General features: G+C 35.8%; 1 protein-coding gene across 7 annotated transcripts in view; it reads left to right on the top strand.

Moving 5' to 3' along the window:
- Window positions 1–18,275, top strand: part of TPP2 (tripeptidyl peptidase 2) — a 63,184-nt gene that overhangs the window by 19,028 nt on the left and 25,881 nt on the right. For all 7 annotated transcript variants that reach the window (XR_013993221.1, XR_013993222.1, XR_013993223.1 and 4 more), the window contains exons 7-16: window positions 3,365–3,519; window positions 4,165–4,241; window positions 6,237–6,364; window positions 8,506–8,605; window positions 11,897–12,045; window positions 13,768–13,883; window positions 14,409–14,577; window positions 15,270–15,427; window positions 15,714–15,790; window positions 17,704–17,810. Coding sequence is in view for 4 of the 7 variants with exons in the window: in XM_081046419.1 (XP_080902545.1) it covers window positions 3,365–3,519; window positions 4,165–4,241; window positions 6,237–6,364; window positions 8,506–8,605; window positions 11,897–12,045; window positions 13,768–13,883; window positions 14,409–14,577; window positions 15,270–15,427; window positions 15,714–15,790; window positions 17,704–17,810 (1,236 nt within the window). In the remaining 3 variants the exon portion in view is untranslated. The remainder of the gene's footprint in view (window positions 1–3,364; window positions 3,520–4,164; window positions 4,242–6,236; window positions 6,365–8,505; window positions 8,606–11,896; window positions 12,046–13,767; window positions 13,884–14,408; window positions 14,578–15,269; window positions 15,428–15,713; window positions 15,791–17,703; window positions 17,811–18,275) is intronic.

The raw sequence follows: 18,275 nt of genomic DNA, 5'->3' as shown, positions 1-18,275 counted from the left end.
TCTGTTTCATATTTGCTAATTAGAGATAAGTTTAGAAAGTGCCAGATGATGACTTCCTATAGCCAAAAGCAGCCTTAAAGAGAATTTCATCTAGAGATTCCAACTAAAGAACTAGATCTGGAATAATAAATGCAGTTTGATTTCCTGGCAAGGTGTTCTTTTTTTAAAGTCGTAATCACGTAAAATCCATTTCAAGAGTACAGGCATGGTCCAACCACAAAACATCATCAATATAATTTATCGTATGAACAGTAATTTTACCTCCAAATATTAACCCTTGAGAAATTCCAACTTTTTCGAAATTACACAGAATGCTGTAGTGAGGATGTTTTTACTTGACGAATCTTGGGTGAAACTATCTAAATACCCATCAACAAAAGAATAGGTTTTTAAAAAAATTGTATGGTATTCATATTGTGGCATATTATACAGTAATCAAAGTGAATAAATCAATATGTACAGGTAACCCCCATATAACACGGTTGTTTAGGTTCCTTAAAAATGCTGTGTTATGCGAATCCATGTTATACGAAACAAAGAACTAGTACAAAAAAGGGGTTTGGGTTCCAAAAATTTTTTTAAAAAGTACTATATTTTTATAATTAAGAGAAATATCTTCATAAAAGCATTTTTCACCAAAAGTATAACATTAATATGTATTAAATAATCTTTTCTTTGTCATCCCTACTAAGCTTTTGTTACGTTCTGTGTTGTTCAGGAATTTCCCTAATTTCAAATGAGATATTTTTTTGCTCTCTTTTATGTTCCGTGTTGTTCGGGGATTTCTCTAATTTTCAAACCATGTTCGTGTGAAACCATGTTCTAGGATGCCATATTATATGAGGGTTTTCCCCAATTCTCAAACCGTGTTATAGAAGTGCCGTGCTATACGGGGGTTACCGTACCTATATTCATAAATCTCAAATACAGAAATTTTCATAAAAATATATTGATAAAAATTTGTGTAAAATTGTAAAACATGCCAGATAATACTACACAGTGTTTATGGTTATGTGTGTTTGTATAGTAAAAATATATATATGGGAAGAATGTACACACCAGCTTCTGGATAGTGGTTACTCCTGGGAAGGGAGCGTGGAGAATGAAGTAGGAAGGCTTTATTGTCCCCCTCCCCCATTTATTGAGATGTAACTGAAGTACAGTAAACTGCATGTGTTTGTGTATATGTCTATAGATATATACAATTTGATAAGTTTCAATAGATGTGTATACCCAGGAAACCATCACGACAGTCAAGATAGTGAACATATCCATCACCCACTCCAGGTTGTCTTCCTTGGTCACCCAGCCCTCTCTCCACCCGCACCTCCAGGTGGCCACTGAACTGCTTTCTGTCACTCTAGATTATTTTGCATTTTCTAGAATTTTATATGAGTAACAAAAAATATGGGTTTTTTTTGGCCTGCCTTATTTCAGAGTAATGGTTTGAATCTCACCTGTACTATGATTATAAATAGCTTGTTCTTTATTGATGAGTAGTATTTCATAATGTGGATACACCTTGGTTTGTTTATCCATTCACTTGTTGATGGACATTTGGATTTTCCAACATTTGTGTTCAAGTCTCCGTGTGGAAACATGTTTTTGTTTAATTTGGACTGATACCTAGGAGAACTGGTTAGTATAGTAGGTATATGTTTAACTTTTTAAGAAGCCTCTACGCTGTTTTCCACAGTGGCTGCGGCCTTCTGCATTCCACCGGCAGAGTGTGAATGCTCCCGTAGCGCCACATGCCTGTCCACACAGGTGTGGTCAGTCTGCTTGATTTTAGCCACTCAAGCTGGTAGGTGGTGGTGACAGGTGTTTTTCTGGGGGGAGGGGAAATTACATTAAAACCCAGCTTTCCTGGATTTTTGGAAAAAATAAGAAAGGAAGCACTGGTAACATTGGGTCCTTATTCTTATGTGACAACAGTTGTCCTAAGCAGAGGAGTTCCAGCATTGCAGCAGATGTAGTTAGAAGGGTCATGTGCTTTAATTTTTCTTGGAGCTCCAGCTACTCGAGTGTCACCCAGACATTAAGGCCCAATGCCAGTTGTCATTTATCATCGAGCTAGTATTATTGTTTATCTGCCAGTAGTGGGGCATTTCTCTTTACCCATATCTTTTAAGAAACTTTTTCACTTAAAAAAAAGGGGGGGGTGTCCAGTTTATTTTTAGTTTTTGTATCACTTGATTGTTGTATAACATATCTAGAGGAAAGTATACTAATCTCAAATTGTACACGCATTGAATTATCACACAATAGACACTTCTGTACAACAACCAGCCAGGTGAAGAAATAAAATGTCGTCAGAACTCCCATCATGTCTCTTCCTAACCACCAAGCTACCCTCCCTGCTCCCAAAGTTAACTGTCCTTATTTCTATTAGTACATTAGTTTGAGCCATCTGATATTCCTGTTTTTGTAGGTAAGAAATGATTAAATAGTGGTAATTGCACATGGTTCAACCCAGTATGGTGTTTTTCCATTTATATAAGTGGGATTATTCAATATATATCCTTTTGTGCATTACTTCTTTAGATCAGCCTTATTTCTGTGTGCTTTACTTCATAGTGTATAGAAGTAAGTCCATATGGCTGTCTGATATTCAGTCCTGTGAATATACTACGTATAAATTTACTATTGATGGATCTTGAGGTTTCAAGTTTTTGAATTTTACAAATAATGCTGCCGTGAACTTTTTCATAAGTCTCTTAGGATACGTGTGTACGCATTTATGTTGGGTGTGTAGCTAGAGGTGGAATTTCTAGATCGTAGGATGAGTCTGTGTTCAGCTTTCCAAAATGCTGGTCTGCTCTCCCACCAGCAATGTATGTGCACATCCCCACCCACAGTTGTCAGCCTTAAAGTTTTAGCTATTCTAAAAGGTATGTTAGAAATATGTCATTGTGGCTTTTATTTGCATTTCCCAGATAGATTGATGAAGTTGAACATCTTTTCATATATTTATGTGCCATTTGGTTATTCTCTTTTGTGAAATGTTTTTCAAGTGTTGTACCCATTTTTCTTTGGGTTCTCTTTTCTATTGGATTTGAAAGATTATATTCTGGATATAAGCTCTTTGTCAGTTATGTATATTGCAGATACTTTCTCATCTTTATGACTTGCATTTTTTGCTCTCAGTAAACGGCAGAACCCAGGGTAGCAGAATAGTATGTGGAGTTCATACCATTTTATTTCTTGTGAATTATTGATAAAAGAACTAAGATAACATATTACTAGATGTTAAAATGAGAGTATATTTTTATTTGATTATTTTTATCATGATTAATAATATGCACATTGGATTGAATGGCTAAAACTTTGAATCTGTGAGACTGTTTGTCATATTCCCCTCCAGGCGCTCATGGAACACATGTAGGTAGTATAGCTGCTGGGCATTTTCCCGAAGAACCTGAACGGAATGGTGTAGCTCCCGGTGCCCAAATTCTTTCAATCAAGATTGGCGATACCAGACTGAGCACAATGGAGACAGGCACAGGACTTATACGGGCTGTGAGTATTTGTGAGGTGTTGACTTAGAAGATTAATGATTGATACTCTTGGATATTTTTAGATTTATAAAGTGCTCTGGCTGTATCAAGAATATGTTGAACTGCATTGGGGTGCAGGATTTTGTTTTTAAGAGCAAAAATGTGTCGTTCATTTTTCAATTGTTTTTATTAAAAATAATGAGGGTAAAGCTTTTTGGAAAATAGGAAAATATTGTATTTCTCATTTCTAGTAAATACCCTAGCAAGCTATTTTGAAATATTTTAAAACAACAACAACAAAGGTCTCTTAGTTTGCTCCATCAGCCTAAGAATTATTTAACTAATATTCTACATTTCATTTTAACATGTGAATTATATTTTACTTTAACTTTAGTGATTTTAGAATTTATTAAGAACCATTTAATTTCCTCTTCCTGTTCCCTACTCCATTCTGCAAATGTTAGTTTTGATTTTTATAGGCTACTTACTATACTGTCTCCCCCTACCTATTTTTTAAAATGTATTAACCATATGCCTGGAAGTAACATATTTGGATTTGAATTAGAATATAATTGTTTTAAGAAACTATGGAATTCTATAATCTTTATTTTTCTGGATAATCTGTTTTTGTAAATTGCTGCTTAAATTAGACTCATCTTTTTAATAGATGATAGAAGTTATAAATCATAAGTGTGATCTTGTCAACTACAGCTATGGAGAAGCAACTCACTGGCCAAATTCTGGGTAAGTGTTCTTTGACACCTCGAAGAGTATGAAGTGCTTTTCATAACTAGATTGAGAATCACAACTGAAAAAGAGCAGTTGTGGTAGTTAGATGATAACCGTATGTCGCCTAAACTTCTGGTCCCCCCAACCCCCCACCCCGTTTCCGTGGTCACCTCTTTGATGTCCTTATTTCCTGCTAGCCAGGTAGACTCCATGGCCCATCATGACCAGAATTCCTCATCCTCAAGCAGCCTAAACTCTTCCTTGAGAAAACCCTTTCATTTCCCTTCAGTGACCCACACCTGATCTGCCAGACTTTGCTGGAGAAGCACACTTTAAGTTTATGACCACAAATCTCTGATGTTTACACAGCTTTGTCTTTGATCACACTACCTTTAATTTACCCTTTCACTCCTATTTGACCATTTTACACCTTCTTTTCTACTCAGAGACCTTCCCTTTCTTCCCTCAGCTGAAGTCCTCACCTCTTTCTTTCCCAGAGAGAATAAAAGCACTCGTCAGGGGTTTGTGCTCTTCCTATGACCTACTCTGACCCCACCTTCTCTGCCTTCCCTGCTATGTAATGACAGAGGTGCTGGTTTCAAAAGTCAGTCAAGCACTTGTGATCTGTTACCATTTGCTCTAGAATCTGCTAGCTTTATAACAAACAGACACAAAACCTCATTTCATACTGCCTTCACTCACTTTTCCAGGAAAACTTTGTTGTGTATATTCATTATTTCTGGGTCTCCTCAGTCCATCCTGACGTGTCATACGCCCCCCCCCCCTTTCTTGTGTCATCAGTGTCTTCCTGCCGCCAAATCCATTGGCTGAGTCTTCACCTCACGTTACTTCACCTTTTTTTCTTCACAGTAATAATTGTTAAATTACCTTATTTAGAGTACTTACTCATTGACCTCCCCCTTCCTCCACCAAGCTACCCATATATACCTATCATCCGGTTTTGAAGCTCTTTAATAACGTTCTGCCAAAATGCAAATTTTACCAAGCCAGACCCTATGGTTTGCTGTTACCAAATAACTTAATTTCCTCAGATAACTGGTACTACTAGGTTCCTTGTGACATATCCCTTTTCTGCCCTCGTAATAAGCATCCTGTCATCCTCAGTCATTTATTCATGAATGTCATCTTGCACCTTCTTCTTTGCTCAGTATCTTATTTACCTAAGTGTATTTCTCTCCTTATTTGACGTTCATCTGTTCAAAGTCATCTTTCCATAATATTCCTTCCTTCACACTTACAGCTTTGGAGTGTCTTTGGCCCTGTACCTTTTTTATATTGACGCCATTTTCTTCATGGACTAACTTCACCTCCTTTTAATTAATACAAGTACATTTTTCTTGTTTGCTATCAAGCTCTAACCTGATTTCTTATATTTTAAATCTTACTCTTAAGTGCTCCCTAGTGCCTTATTTCCCCTTCACCTTTGTCATTAGTCACACATATGTATAGGAATCCCCTGAGGAGTCATTTCTGAATACCTTATTTTAAGTGGGGATGGAAGTGAAACCACCTATTGCCCCACTGCCCACTCACTGCTAATATTTCAATACTTGGCTTTCTTCAGTCCTTTTGTAGTTTTCCCCACACATACTCAATTTTGTATGTAGCATTTTCCCCATGTTTAACCTGGCCTTGTAACTCCTTCCTAACACTAAAACTCAACTAGGGTGTATCACCTGGAATGGCTGTACCATGTTCCACCAGTGGTGGATGGTGCCTAAACTTACTTAACCATACATTTAAACAACATTTTGTTATTATAAATACTTTGGGAGTAGAGGCTAAGCATTTACAGTTTGAGAATGTCCCCTGAGTGATTCAAATGCACACCTCCTTACTTATAGCCACTGTCTTAGTTCTACTACTTGGAACCATATTTTAGTTTTTTCTGTATAAATCATATTTGAAAATATTTTAATACTATAATAATATAGTTCTTGAAATGTGGGACAATTTTTTATGTTCAAAGGAATTCTCTCTCTCTTTCAGGAGAATTTGTGAAGTAATTAATGAAGCAGTGTGGAAGCATAATATAATTTATGTTTCAAGTGCTGGAAATAATGGTCCCTGCCTTTCTACAGTTGGTTGTCCAGGTGGAACTACATCAAGTGTAATAGGTTAGTTTTCTGTTTTAGAAATGGACTTGTTTAAAAACAAAGAAAAACTCAGGTTAATCCAATGTTGATTGGAGCTTTATTCAGGACACCGTAAACCTTAAGTACACCCTCAGGAAACTGAAATCTAGTAGGGACCTGCCGATCTGGAGTTTACTGTAAAATAGACTGGAGTAAATGGTTTAATGGAGGTACACATACAGTGCTGCAGGATTATAAAAGTGCAGCTACTTCTGATTTGAGAATTTAGGTAAGGCTTTCTGGAAGAAGTGTGGGAATAAGGATTTCAGTAGGCAGAAATGAGCAAGGGAAGGACTTTCCAGACTTAAGTGAACAACATAAATAAAGACACTTTACTTTTTATTTGTAGTGTACAACTACTTATTTATAGTATGGTTTTTTCTTTTAATTTCTCTTGGGACATGCAGAAAGAGTCAGATGTAGAGGAAGCGAGCTTTATTGAGAAAAGCAGTTAAAACACATTTGTTCCACGAATGTGCTTTTTCTTACACTTTTTGGTTTTTAGATATGATGCATTGTGGTCTGTTTCACTGTAAACTAATGGAAAGATGACCATCAACAAGAGTTATGAGAAATCAAAATTAGTTGCACTCATAGTACGAAAATAATAAAATTAGCATACATTATAGTTCAATAGCTGCCAACTTTTGCAGAAAAACCCACAAAACACAAAACCTACCCTGTCGTTTTAATCTGCAGCATGAATGAGGAGGATGAATTGAGAGAAGTATATAGTAAATAATGCCTAAATTTTTTTATTTTTAAATATGAGCTCAAAATAGGGATTCTACCTCTTAACATATGTGATTGGATGTATGACTGTAAAACTTCTTTGGTCCCAGTTTTTCTGCAGTATACATCAGTAACTGCATAGATATATACATATTATACATGTTATAGGTATATAGATACTATAGATGTTTTATATACGTAACATTTAGGTATCAAAGTTTAGAAACTGGCCCTTTAAAATGTTTTTTGTTTTAACAATGATACTATGTTTATAGGACATGCTTTTATTCCTAGCTTCTAAATTTTAAGGAAGATACAGCTTACTTTATGTAATTTAAAACCTCTTGCCTGAGTAATTCCATTATATCATGTGATAAGACGACAGTGCCTACCAGTGAGAGAGAGATATATATGTGTATGTATGTATGTATATATATGTATATATATATATATGTATATATATATATGTATATATATATATATATATATATATATATACGTGTGTGGTGTATTTCAGTTCTCTAGATATTTTAAGTACGCAAATGAAAATGAAACAAAATAGATACCTAAAGATCAAATTTTACTACTCTACTGTAATACTCAGTGCTTTTTTATTTTCTTATCTCCATATTTTCTGAAAATTTTAAACTAAATTTTATGAAATGATTGCAGTTTAATGTGGCAGCGTTGTTAACCTAAATCCTCTTAACTTACACATTTTTATCCAGTTTTCTACTCTGAATATGTGTATGTTATAAAGAAGAAGCTGTATGTTAGAAGCTGGTGTACCTGGAATCTAAATCTTTTTTCTGCCAGTCATACATGTGCATTTTGTACATTTTTTCAACCAAATTTATAAAATGAAAGAACCAAGTTTGACCTCTATATTACATGTATCAGAGTCTAGACTGCCTTTGCATATTTATCTAGAAGATGGTAGCATGTTATGTCTTTGTTTTTTTGTTCATCATTATATCCTTTGTTGAAGAGAGGAATACTGCCAAGTTTATGGGTAGAATTTTGGATACAGTGATTATTTAAAATGAGCAGTCAACTGATTCCCTTATTCTTCTAATGTTATATTTTGTAGTTTAAAGCACCTTACTCTTTTTCTTTTATACCTACATAACACTTTAGGTACAGTTTTACATTTAATCCATATAATAATCCTGACAGATATTTTTTATATCCAAAAGCAAGGCATGTAGTATAATGTCTGGTACATAATAAACTTTACTTGGTTAAGTTTTTTTTACCGTTCCATTTTATTAGAGAGAGCCATAGCATGGGGAGATCAAACAGTTTACCCAAAGCCACACAGCCACGTGAATACTGGATTAGAATTAGGATTTATATTTTGTGTCCTTTTGTAATGAGAAATCATCCCACAGGTGTTGGTGCTTATGTTTCTCCTGACATGATGGTTGCTGAGTATTCGCTGAGAGAGAAACTACCTGCAAATCAATATACGTGGTCTTCTAGAGGCCCCAGGTACGTTGAGAGTAGGACTTGGGGACTAGTAGAAATATTTGGTTTAACTTTACATGGTTGGGGAGTGGGTAGAGCTTTGGTAACTATTCTTTCTATTAGTTTTTACTCTTTCAGCATTTTCATTTTGATTAACAATCTCATCTCAGGGAAACTGATCATTAAAGAAGTAAAATACAGTTATTTTACTTCTGTATTTTAGATGTGTGACATAACTATTCTGAATGTACTTGAACCTGTGCTCCAAGTCCTTCATTTATGATGATCTAAATAAGAATAAGGACTTGATTATCTTTAGAAAGTACTTAAGACCTTTTGCATTACTTCTGGCATTTGAACTTCGGTGAAACAAAAGCCCTAAGCTTTTGTAAAGCATCACAGTTATAGGCCTGCATACCAGTGAACAGTTTTGAGTACTCCATAGCAGTTAAGTTCTGTTTGATAAATGAAGTTCATCTATTTTGGTTCCCTGAAGTCCTCTGAACTATATTTATCTGATTCCAGGGACTGATTATCATTCTCAAGAGCTATATTAAGTCCTAATTTATATAATCTCTCATTATGACATCAGTGGGTACAGGCACCTTCTGGAAAACAAAGCCTATTTTAATTCATCCCTTTACCTCTTTGGAGTTATTTTTTAAAGAGAATATATTTTGAATTCAGCTCAGCAAGTACCTTATAACCTGCAGTAGGCAAGGCATAAGTGAGCAGGTTGTGATCTGAGTTCACAGTTCCATTTTAGGACAATGGGATTATATAGATGAAAGCAATCATTTCTCTGAGCGGAACTCCTGAAGCAGAAGATGGTATTGGAGTTGGTCTTGAAGGATGGATAGGGTTTTGAGAGAGAGGAAGAGAGGTTTATATGGCAAGAATAGGATGAACCCAAAAATGAACAGGCTTTAGTGTAAGGTTTTTGGGGAAATAACTAGTAGTTGGGTTTGTCTGCAGAATAAAATATATAAAAGGGAATATTAAAAGATAAGATTAGAAAAATTGGTTGAGATAAGATCAAATGTGGTAATGCTAAATTTAATCCTTTGAGTTAAAGGCATCTTACTAGCCTTCTCTAGGTAATTTCTTCTTTAAAAAATAAACTTATTTTAATAGTTTATTAAAAGTGTCATTAAAAGCAAAAAGGCTATAGATTTCCATGTGGTTCAGCAAGCTTTGCCTATAACACCACCATAGATTGCTTTCGTCAGCCCGAGTAACTGGCCTAGCACTCCACGTCACTGGGTAAAAGTGGCTAGGAATAAGACAAAGTTGGCAAAGGTTTATGTGTTTTATATTCAGTTAATCAATGTATTGATTATTAACGTTAATTCTCTTCTAAAATTGATTTCTAAATGTTGTTTTTATCTTACAGTCAGTATAAAACAAAGTACTAGAGAATGTTTAAAGCAGCCTTCATCAGTCTTATTTGCCTAAAGAACATTTAAAGAATTAAGAAAACAAGTTCATGAATTATGGGGAAAGCTTGGATTAAGTAGCTATGATTCACAAACCAGTTTTTCTAAGAATTGAGACAATTTCTTTCATGTTTACTATACTATAAACATTGAATATTATTGCAAATATATGGTTAATTTTTAGACTGGTTGTGAAATACAAAATACTGGCTAATGATCACTGAACAAGTATATTCTATAATACTATTTTTAAAATTCTCTTTGTCAGGAAAGACTGTCAGACAAAGAATTTACTTAGCTTCCTTTAGCTTGCAAGTATGATACATTGCTTAAAGGCAGATTACTAAATAATGTCTACATAAACGTATTGAATTTTTCTTACATATTGTATTTTAGAAGAAAAATATCACTAGCTTTATTTTAAGGAAACATATGTAAGGTTTTTATAAGGAATATAGAAGGTTTATAGTAGGAAAATTTTATTTTTTCATTTTAATATTTATATTTTATGGAACCCATTTTTAGAACACTGATTAAATGCTTTGTGATTAGCCACTTTAACAGACTAAATGGGAAATTAATTGAGAGCAATAGGAAGTAGTTAGAATTCATGACTCTTCCCAATTGTTTTTTTCCAGTAGTAAGATACTAAATGCTCATTGTGAGCATTGGTAGACAACATAGATGGTGCAAAGAAGAAAGTAAAAATTATCCTGAATCTCATTATCTGTGATATGTTTGGGTAACATTTGATGAACATCCTTTTAGTCATTCTGTGTATAAATGGGAGATCACATTATTCAGGCACTTTTGTAACCTACTTTTGTCACTTGATAATACTCTATGAAAATCTTTACAGATCAAGAGATATTTACCTAACAATATTTGTTTTAAGATACTCGTTAAAAGGGGTGCCACTAGCGCATTTCAGGTGGAAGATAGATGATTTACATTGCTTTCAGCTCCCTATGTAAAAATGTGAAACCAAATTGTACTAGTATTTCTAGTCAGAAATAAAAACAATTCAGTCAGTTGGGGGAAGAATGGTAGCAGGGAAAGGCGAGCATCCTTTGTAGGGAATTTATGGCCTCTCCGCCAGGTAGGAGGAGGAAGTATGTCATTACACGGTCCCTTTACTTGCGGGAGGGGACAGAGCTTGTGTTTGGTGATGATGCTGTGATGAATTCTACAGATTTTAACTCATTAGACCTTGCTTAGCCAAAGCCCTCAACGAGGCGGCCCTGTTGACTTCAGCTGTCCATTATGACAGCTACTAGTCATGTGAGATTAGTCGGAATTGAGAGGTGCTGTGAGTGCGAGGCATACACCAGATTTTAAAAAGATATAGTACAAAAAAGAATATAAATTAACTCATTTTTTTCTATCAATTACATGTTAAAGTTATATTTTATATATGTTGGGTTAAATAAAGTATATTAAAATTAATTTCATGAGTGTCTTGTTAGCTTTTTGTTTAATACAGCTCTTAGAAAATTTAAATTGACATACATGTCATGTCCCACATATTTCTATTGGACAATGATATATTAAACTTTAGACAAAGACAAAGGTTCTACTTATTACAGACAAGAGAAAAGTAAATTCATCAAGGATTCTGAGCAATGACACTCATTTTTCCTCTATAAATATACCTGATACCTTTTACACATAAGCCTAGATACATACACACAGATTTTGTCTCCTTATAAGGAAAAAAAAATGCTGCTTAAAGGGGATGTGGTTGTACTGAGTATTTTTCCCTGTTGATTCCAATGACTTCAAATAGTCCATGATACTGTGCTGTAATTTATTTGACCAATGTCCTTTTTATAAAAGCCATTTTTCACCATCATAAGCAAACTAATGGCTTTTCCTTCAGTGCTGACGGGGCCCTTGGAGTGAGTATCAGCGCACCAGGAGGAGCCATTGCTTCTGTTCCTAACTGGACATTGAGGGGAACTCAGCTAATGAATGGGACGTCTATGTCTTCTCCCAATGCATGTGGAGGCATCGCCCTGATACTTTCAGGTGAGGACATTGCTGAGTGCTCTGCATTGTTTGGTGCTCTGCATGCTACCATTTCTAAATTTCCAGTAAACTGATGGTGAATTTGGGGTTATTCTGCATAATATTTCGATCACAATTCAATTACTTTTATTAACGAGATAGAAGTGGCATTATAAAATTGATTTTAAATGTATCATTTTGTAATTGGCCTTAGTCCTGGTTGTAAAATCTATAATTTGTAAGTTTATATAAGTAGGTGTTAAGGATTTTGACAATTTTATGTTTATATCATAAAGTTAGATAGTAGCCATAAAAAAAATAATTGAATGAATTTATCTTACCATATTGCAGACAGATGTTTTTGTTTTGTGAAATTCCCATGGTGAGAAAATGTGATAGAAATGGTAATGTCCTGGTTCAAAAAAAAATTTAAGGTGGAGAATCGTTTATGTGATAATAATATTCTGATGTGTATTCATTCATTCAACAAACATACTTATTGGCTGTTAATAACTATCAAGCATTTTAGCTTGGGCTAAATTAGTGAACAGAACATCAAAAATACCTTTATGTTACAGTTGGCGGAGACAGACTCTGAACAAAATAGGAAATAGTTTATGTTACATGTTAGAAGGTAATGAATATTGCTGTGGAGCAAAATGAAGTGGAAAGGGAGGTAGGAATTTCTAGGGTGGTGTTGGGGAGGAGGCTTACAGCATTAAGTAAGGTGGAATCAGCTTTGTAGGACTCAAGGTAGCCAGAAGATCATGACAGTTCCACCTCAGAAGTCTCTCTGTTCAAGTCCTTGGGCTCTCCACCCTTGTTTCTGGTCCTGTACAACCTCACCGAACATTTCAAGGTTATTCTTGCCTCCTGTCTTTGGGCATGCTGCTCTCTCTGCCTAGAATTCCTTTCTGCCATTTTTTGGCCTTGCAAACTCCTGTGCATTCTAAAGATCCAACTCTGTACCGTTCCTCTGCTAGAGCTCCACCTGGTTTTGGAGTCTCACTGACAAAATCGGTCACTTTCTTGATTTGCTCTTAACAGCAGCATACTATTTCCATGTTTGTTTGGCTCATTTTTTATAATACCATGTGTTTACATGTTTGATGAGCTCTGGAAAGGACTGGGATGCTGTATCACTCATCCTTTATCTCTGACAACAGCCATTAACGCAGGGTTTACAGATTGGTGACATCCATTCCTGCCCATAGAACAGTCGCTCCTGACCTGGGTGCTCCCTGTAACACCCAGGAAGCTTTACTCCATTATCAGTGCCTGCAATCCAGTCTCAAAGATATTGATCTAATTGGTCTGCGGTGAGACCTCAGCATCTCTATTTTGCTTGTTTAAGTTCCCCTCGTGTTTATAAAATACAACTGGGTTGAAAACTGCTGCCAGCAACCATATTGTTTGACCAGCAGTGTTTTAAAGAAAATGTCATTCGAATGCCTTTAGGTATCTGCTTCATATATGTACATTATCTCTTCATAGCCTACATTCATGCCATTGCATAATGGGCATGCAGTAATTTTTGTTAAAGGAAGTCTTTGTGTGATGCCCGAAGTTTGGGTATGGCTGTTCAGTTCAGTTTAAAAAAAAAACACAAAAACTGAAAAATGAGTGTTAAAGCATAAATGACATTAAAGCCAGAAAATGTACACATCGTCTATACTGGTGAGGGGGAAAAGGTTTGCACAAGCCCTCTAAAAGTTTTTTCTTGTTTTTGTTTTTAAATTTTAGGTCTGAAAGCTAATAATGTTAACTACACAGTTCATTCAGTCAGAAGAGCTCTAGAGAACACTGCAGTGAAGGCTGACAATATAGAAGTATTTGCCCAAGGACATGGTATTATTCAGGTATTGTTTGTGTGAAAAATGGTTTGTCAATCACTGGGAAGATATCTTAGCTATTACTGGATATTTCCTATTCCAACAATGATTGAGTATATTGGTTCTAGATTATATCTTTATAGTAGTAGTCTCTGAACTAGAAACAGAGAATATGAAAATAAATTTTTTATTTTAAGATGCATTTGTTGCAATACGATAGAGAAATATAATAGATGGAGGACACCTAAAGGGTAAGATTCAAAGCAAAGAAATGGCAAAATTTGTAAATAATAATGGTCTGTGGAAGAGTTCCTAACTGTGGTCACTTGTGAATAACAGTGTGAATAATGAGAGTCGAGGGGCAGGTGAGTCCAGTAATTAGACTGGTAATTTGTCTAAAAAGGTAGAATTGTCCTCTTCATTTTAGAGAGCTGCTTGTACTTTAGCTTTTTACTTGTACTTTGCCACCAGTGAAATCAAATTGATAACTTGTAATAAAATATTTTCTTGACCTAACCATGTATATCTTGCTCCTTGTATTCTTTTAATTAGGTTGATAAAGCCTATGACTACCTCGTTCAGAATACGTCATTTGCTAATAAATTAGGTTTCACTGTTACTGTTGGAAATAACCGTGGCATCTACCTCCGAGATCCTGTCCAGGTGGCTGCACCTTCAGATCATGGCGTTGGCATTGAACCTGTGTTTCCTGAAAATACTGGTAAGTACTTAAAGGGACAGTGAGCTGAAGTGCTCACATGGTTTGAATGAATGGCATCATAATAGAGAAATGCTGTTTGGGCTAATGTTTACAAGTGAAAACATGAATTAACAGTATTACTGTTTTAAATTTGATAGATTTTAGGGAAAAGGCGATGGCATTTAGGGATCCCAATATAATGGCAGTTCACTTAGCATCTTGACTACCAAGAAAAACAGTAGAATTGACTTTCAGTGACCTTGAGTTGTATAAAACGATGGATAATAAAACTCATTTCTTTCCCATTTTTACTACTTGTGTATGAGACAATTTTCTGTTTGAGAGTGGGAAGTAGAAGCAGCTAAGAGACCCTCAGCTCAATGAGATGTAAAGAAAATAGTCATTACTTTATATTTGGCAGTCTTCATTTTGGTCCGTTGCTGTTATCCTCATGCAGTAATGAAAAATACCCACTGAAACAGCTTATTTTAAGGTTGTAGCAGTGTAATGTGAAAATGTGAATGGATCACAAGTGTACTAAGTAAGGAAGATTCTGTGACTTTTATTTAAGCTGTGTTTTGGAAGCCCACGTCTAGTGCATTTTACAACCAGCCAAATGCATTTGCTAAATTTTCTTGAGAGAAAATAGAGGTTTATAAAATGAAAGAAAAGGAAAAATACTAATCTTTACTTTTTGGTCTTTTTCATGCCAGAAAACTCTGAAAAAATATCCCTTCAACTTCATTTAGCTTTAACTTCAAATTCATCTTGGGTTCAGTGTCCCAGCCATTTGGAACTCATGAATCAATGTAGACACATAAATATACGTGTGGATCCCAGAGGCTTAAGAGAAGGATTACATTATACAGAGGTATTGGTGTACTTTTATTTTCTTTACTCTTTAAAATGTTTAAAAGTACTTTGTGTGGCAGTTCTTTTCCCCATTAGTCTGAATTAGTCAAGAATTGTCCTAGATGTATTTGTTCAGGCTGTTTGCCGTTGATTATGTGACCCAACATCAGAAAATTGATACCAGTTTGTGCTTAGGATCTTTAAATTTTAGTATTAGATTAATTTATTCTGTGAACAGATTATACTTTTATTCTTTGTTAAAAGTTTGTTAATGGATACTGCAACCTAACATTCTTTCTTTTTAGGTGTGTGGCTATGATATAGCATCCCCTAATGCAGGTCCTCTGTTCAGAGTTCCAATCACTGCAGTTATAGCAGCAAAGTAAGTAACAAGTTACCAGCAGCTTCCTAGTACATGTACAGTATCAGTTGACCCTTGAACAACACAGGTTTGAACTGCATGCATCCACTTATACGTGGATTTCTTCAGTAAGTACCTGTACTGTTTTCAGGCCGCTGTTAGGAGTCCGCAGATGCAGAGGGCCAGCTGCACTGACCTATGCCATTTTACGTAGGGGACTTAGTAGCATCTGCAGATTCTCGTGTCCATGGGTTGTCCTGGAACCAATCCCCCTTGGCTACCAAGGGACGACTGAGCTTTGGGGGAGTCAAAACTTATACACAGATTTTTGTCTGTGTCAGGGGTTGGCACCCCTAGCTCCCACGTTGTTCAAAGGTCAACTGGAATTTTTTTAATGGCTGTTTATGGAAATAACGTGAACTTTTAAAGGGTGAATAGGCAAGAACCAGATAACCAGGTTTTAGTTCTGCTCCTTGCTCAAAGTTCAATGTGGTGCGTAGTCATGCTGTTTCTGTTCACTGTGAGAATAAGTGAAGGCATCTCTCCTCTGTCCTGCCCCTGCACTGAAACTGCATCCGCAGTGCCCTTCTCATTGCCCGATTCAGAGGACATCTTAGCCTTTATCTTTCCCAATCCTGCAATATTTGACAATATGACTTCACCTCCTTCCGCCCCCCACTCCATTTCTCCCCCCTTGTCTTTGGGATTGCTATTTTCTTCCGGTTCTTCCACTTTCCCAGACACCTGCTATTTCCAGACTGTTTCCTTTCCAGTTTGTCTTCCACCCTGGAACCAAGAAACTCAAATCTGATCATACTGCTTCCTGTTTAAACACATCAATGACACACCCAAGGACCAAGTTATCCCCGTTAAAGTAGCAAACAGTGATCTTTCACAAGCCAGTGTTTCCTGGCATTCCATACACCAAATAACACATTTCCGCCAGGTCACCGCTACTGGCATTCTGGGTTTTCTCAGAACTGGGTGCATTTGCACAGCTGATTTCTTTGCTTCAGTTTCCCGTCTCTTAATGAGCAAGCGTGTCCTTGGTCATCCCCAGGTGAAGGGAGGCCCTTCTTGCTGCTTCATGACGCTTTCTACCTGCTTGTGGTACAGACTTTAGTGAATGTGTTGTCATGTTTCATTTGTTATCCCATTTGGGAGCCCACCGAAGACACAAGGACTGTATCTTCCCATATGGAGCCCATTATACAGTATATATAAAACAAAACAAATTGCCTAGTGGATGACGGACAAGATTGAAATTATGAGAGTACTGGAAACAACGGAAAGTTCTAAGTTAACAGTTCCTGTAGAGTTAGTTGCACTGGTAAATAGTAAATATGTAGTAAGTTTCAGCCCATAGGAAACATAGGGTGAAACTGAGGAGATAAAAAGTGGCATACACATGGAAAATTTGTAGAACAGTTAAATTCTCAGCCATACATTTCCTAGAAGTTTAGTAGGAACTTAGACACGGTAACATATGAGATTCAGGAATCAACTGAGACATCATCTCCTTCAGGAAGCTTTCCCCAGACCCTTTGTGTGAACCAAATCCTTTTCCTCTCTTTTCCCCTAACACTTCTGTCTACCCAGAGCACGTTAACGTTAAACATCTTTGTTGGTTTTTCTGTCCACACTACAGCATAGGAAAATATGCCTTGTATTTGTAGCTACTAATAATAGTGGTGCGTATATAGTAGGCACTCATTAAATGTTTGTCACACTGACTAGAATTTGTCCTTTGCATTTACTTTAGGTTTTCATAGTGGGTAGTTATACATTTGGCCCTTATGTTTCATTGACTTCCTGCAAAAATGCTTTGAAAGTAGTTCCTTTTTTTGTGTCATTATGATATAGGAGCATTTTGAAGCTACAAAAGGGATTTTTGTAAGAGTATCACTTATTTAATCATTAATTTTTATTTTCAGAGTAAATGAATCATCACATTACGATCTAGCCTTTACAGATGTACATTTTAAACCTGGTCAAATTCGAAGGCATTTTATTGAGGTTCCTGAGGGTGCAACATGGGCTGGTAAGTAAAATTAAAATCTTTCTTAACCACGTACCTGTATGTATATTCTCTCTTCTCTGATTATGACTATATAAAGTTCATATATCTATAATATATAGTTTTCTCATAATAGTACTGTATGTAGCTGGCACCCTAGATTGCCATTAGGTTCAAAACTTTTTAAAGGTCTAGTACTATTTTGCTTTGGCTCATATATCCTATCACCTAGCTCATCTTAGATGTTTTAATATTCAAGATTTCAACTTAGTTTAGAATAACGCCTGTCTTACTGATTAGAGAGCTGCATTGTTGAACAACTGTGGGCTGCCGTGCCCATAGGGCCTCTTGGAGTTTTCTAACATTAGGCTCTGATGAAATGTACACTAAACATAGTTAAGAATAAAAATCTATGGTTAATTAATACTGAATCTGAAATCTTTTTAATGGCAAATGTCAGTAGTATAATGACCTAATTATGATTTGTTT

This window comes from Rhinolophus hipposideros, assembly GCF_964194185.1.
Source record: "Rhinolophus hipposideros genome assembly, chromosome: 4".
Lineage (NCBI taxonomy): Eukaryota > Metazoa > Chordata > Mammalia > Chiroptera > Rhinolophidae > Rhinolophus > Rhinolophus hipposideros.
The sequence above is the reverse complement of the archived record's forward strand: the minus strand, read 5'-3'. Positions and strand labels throughout refer to the sequence as shown.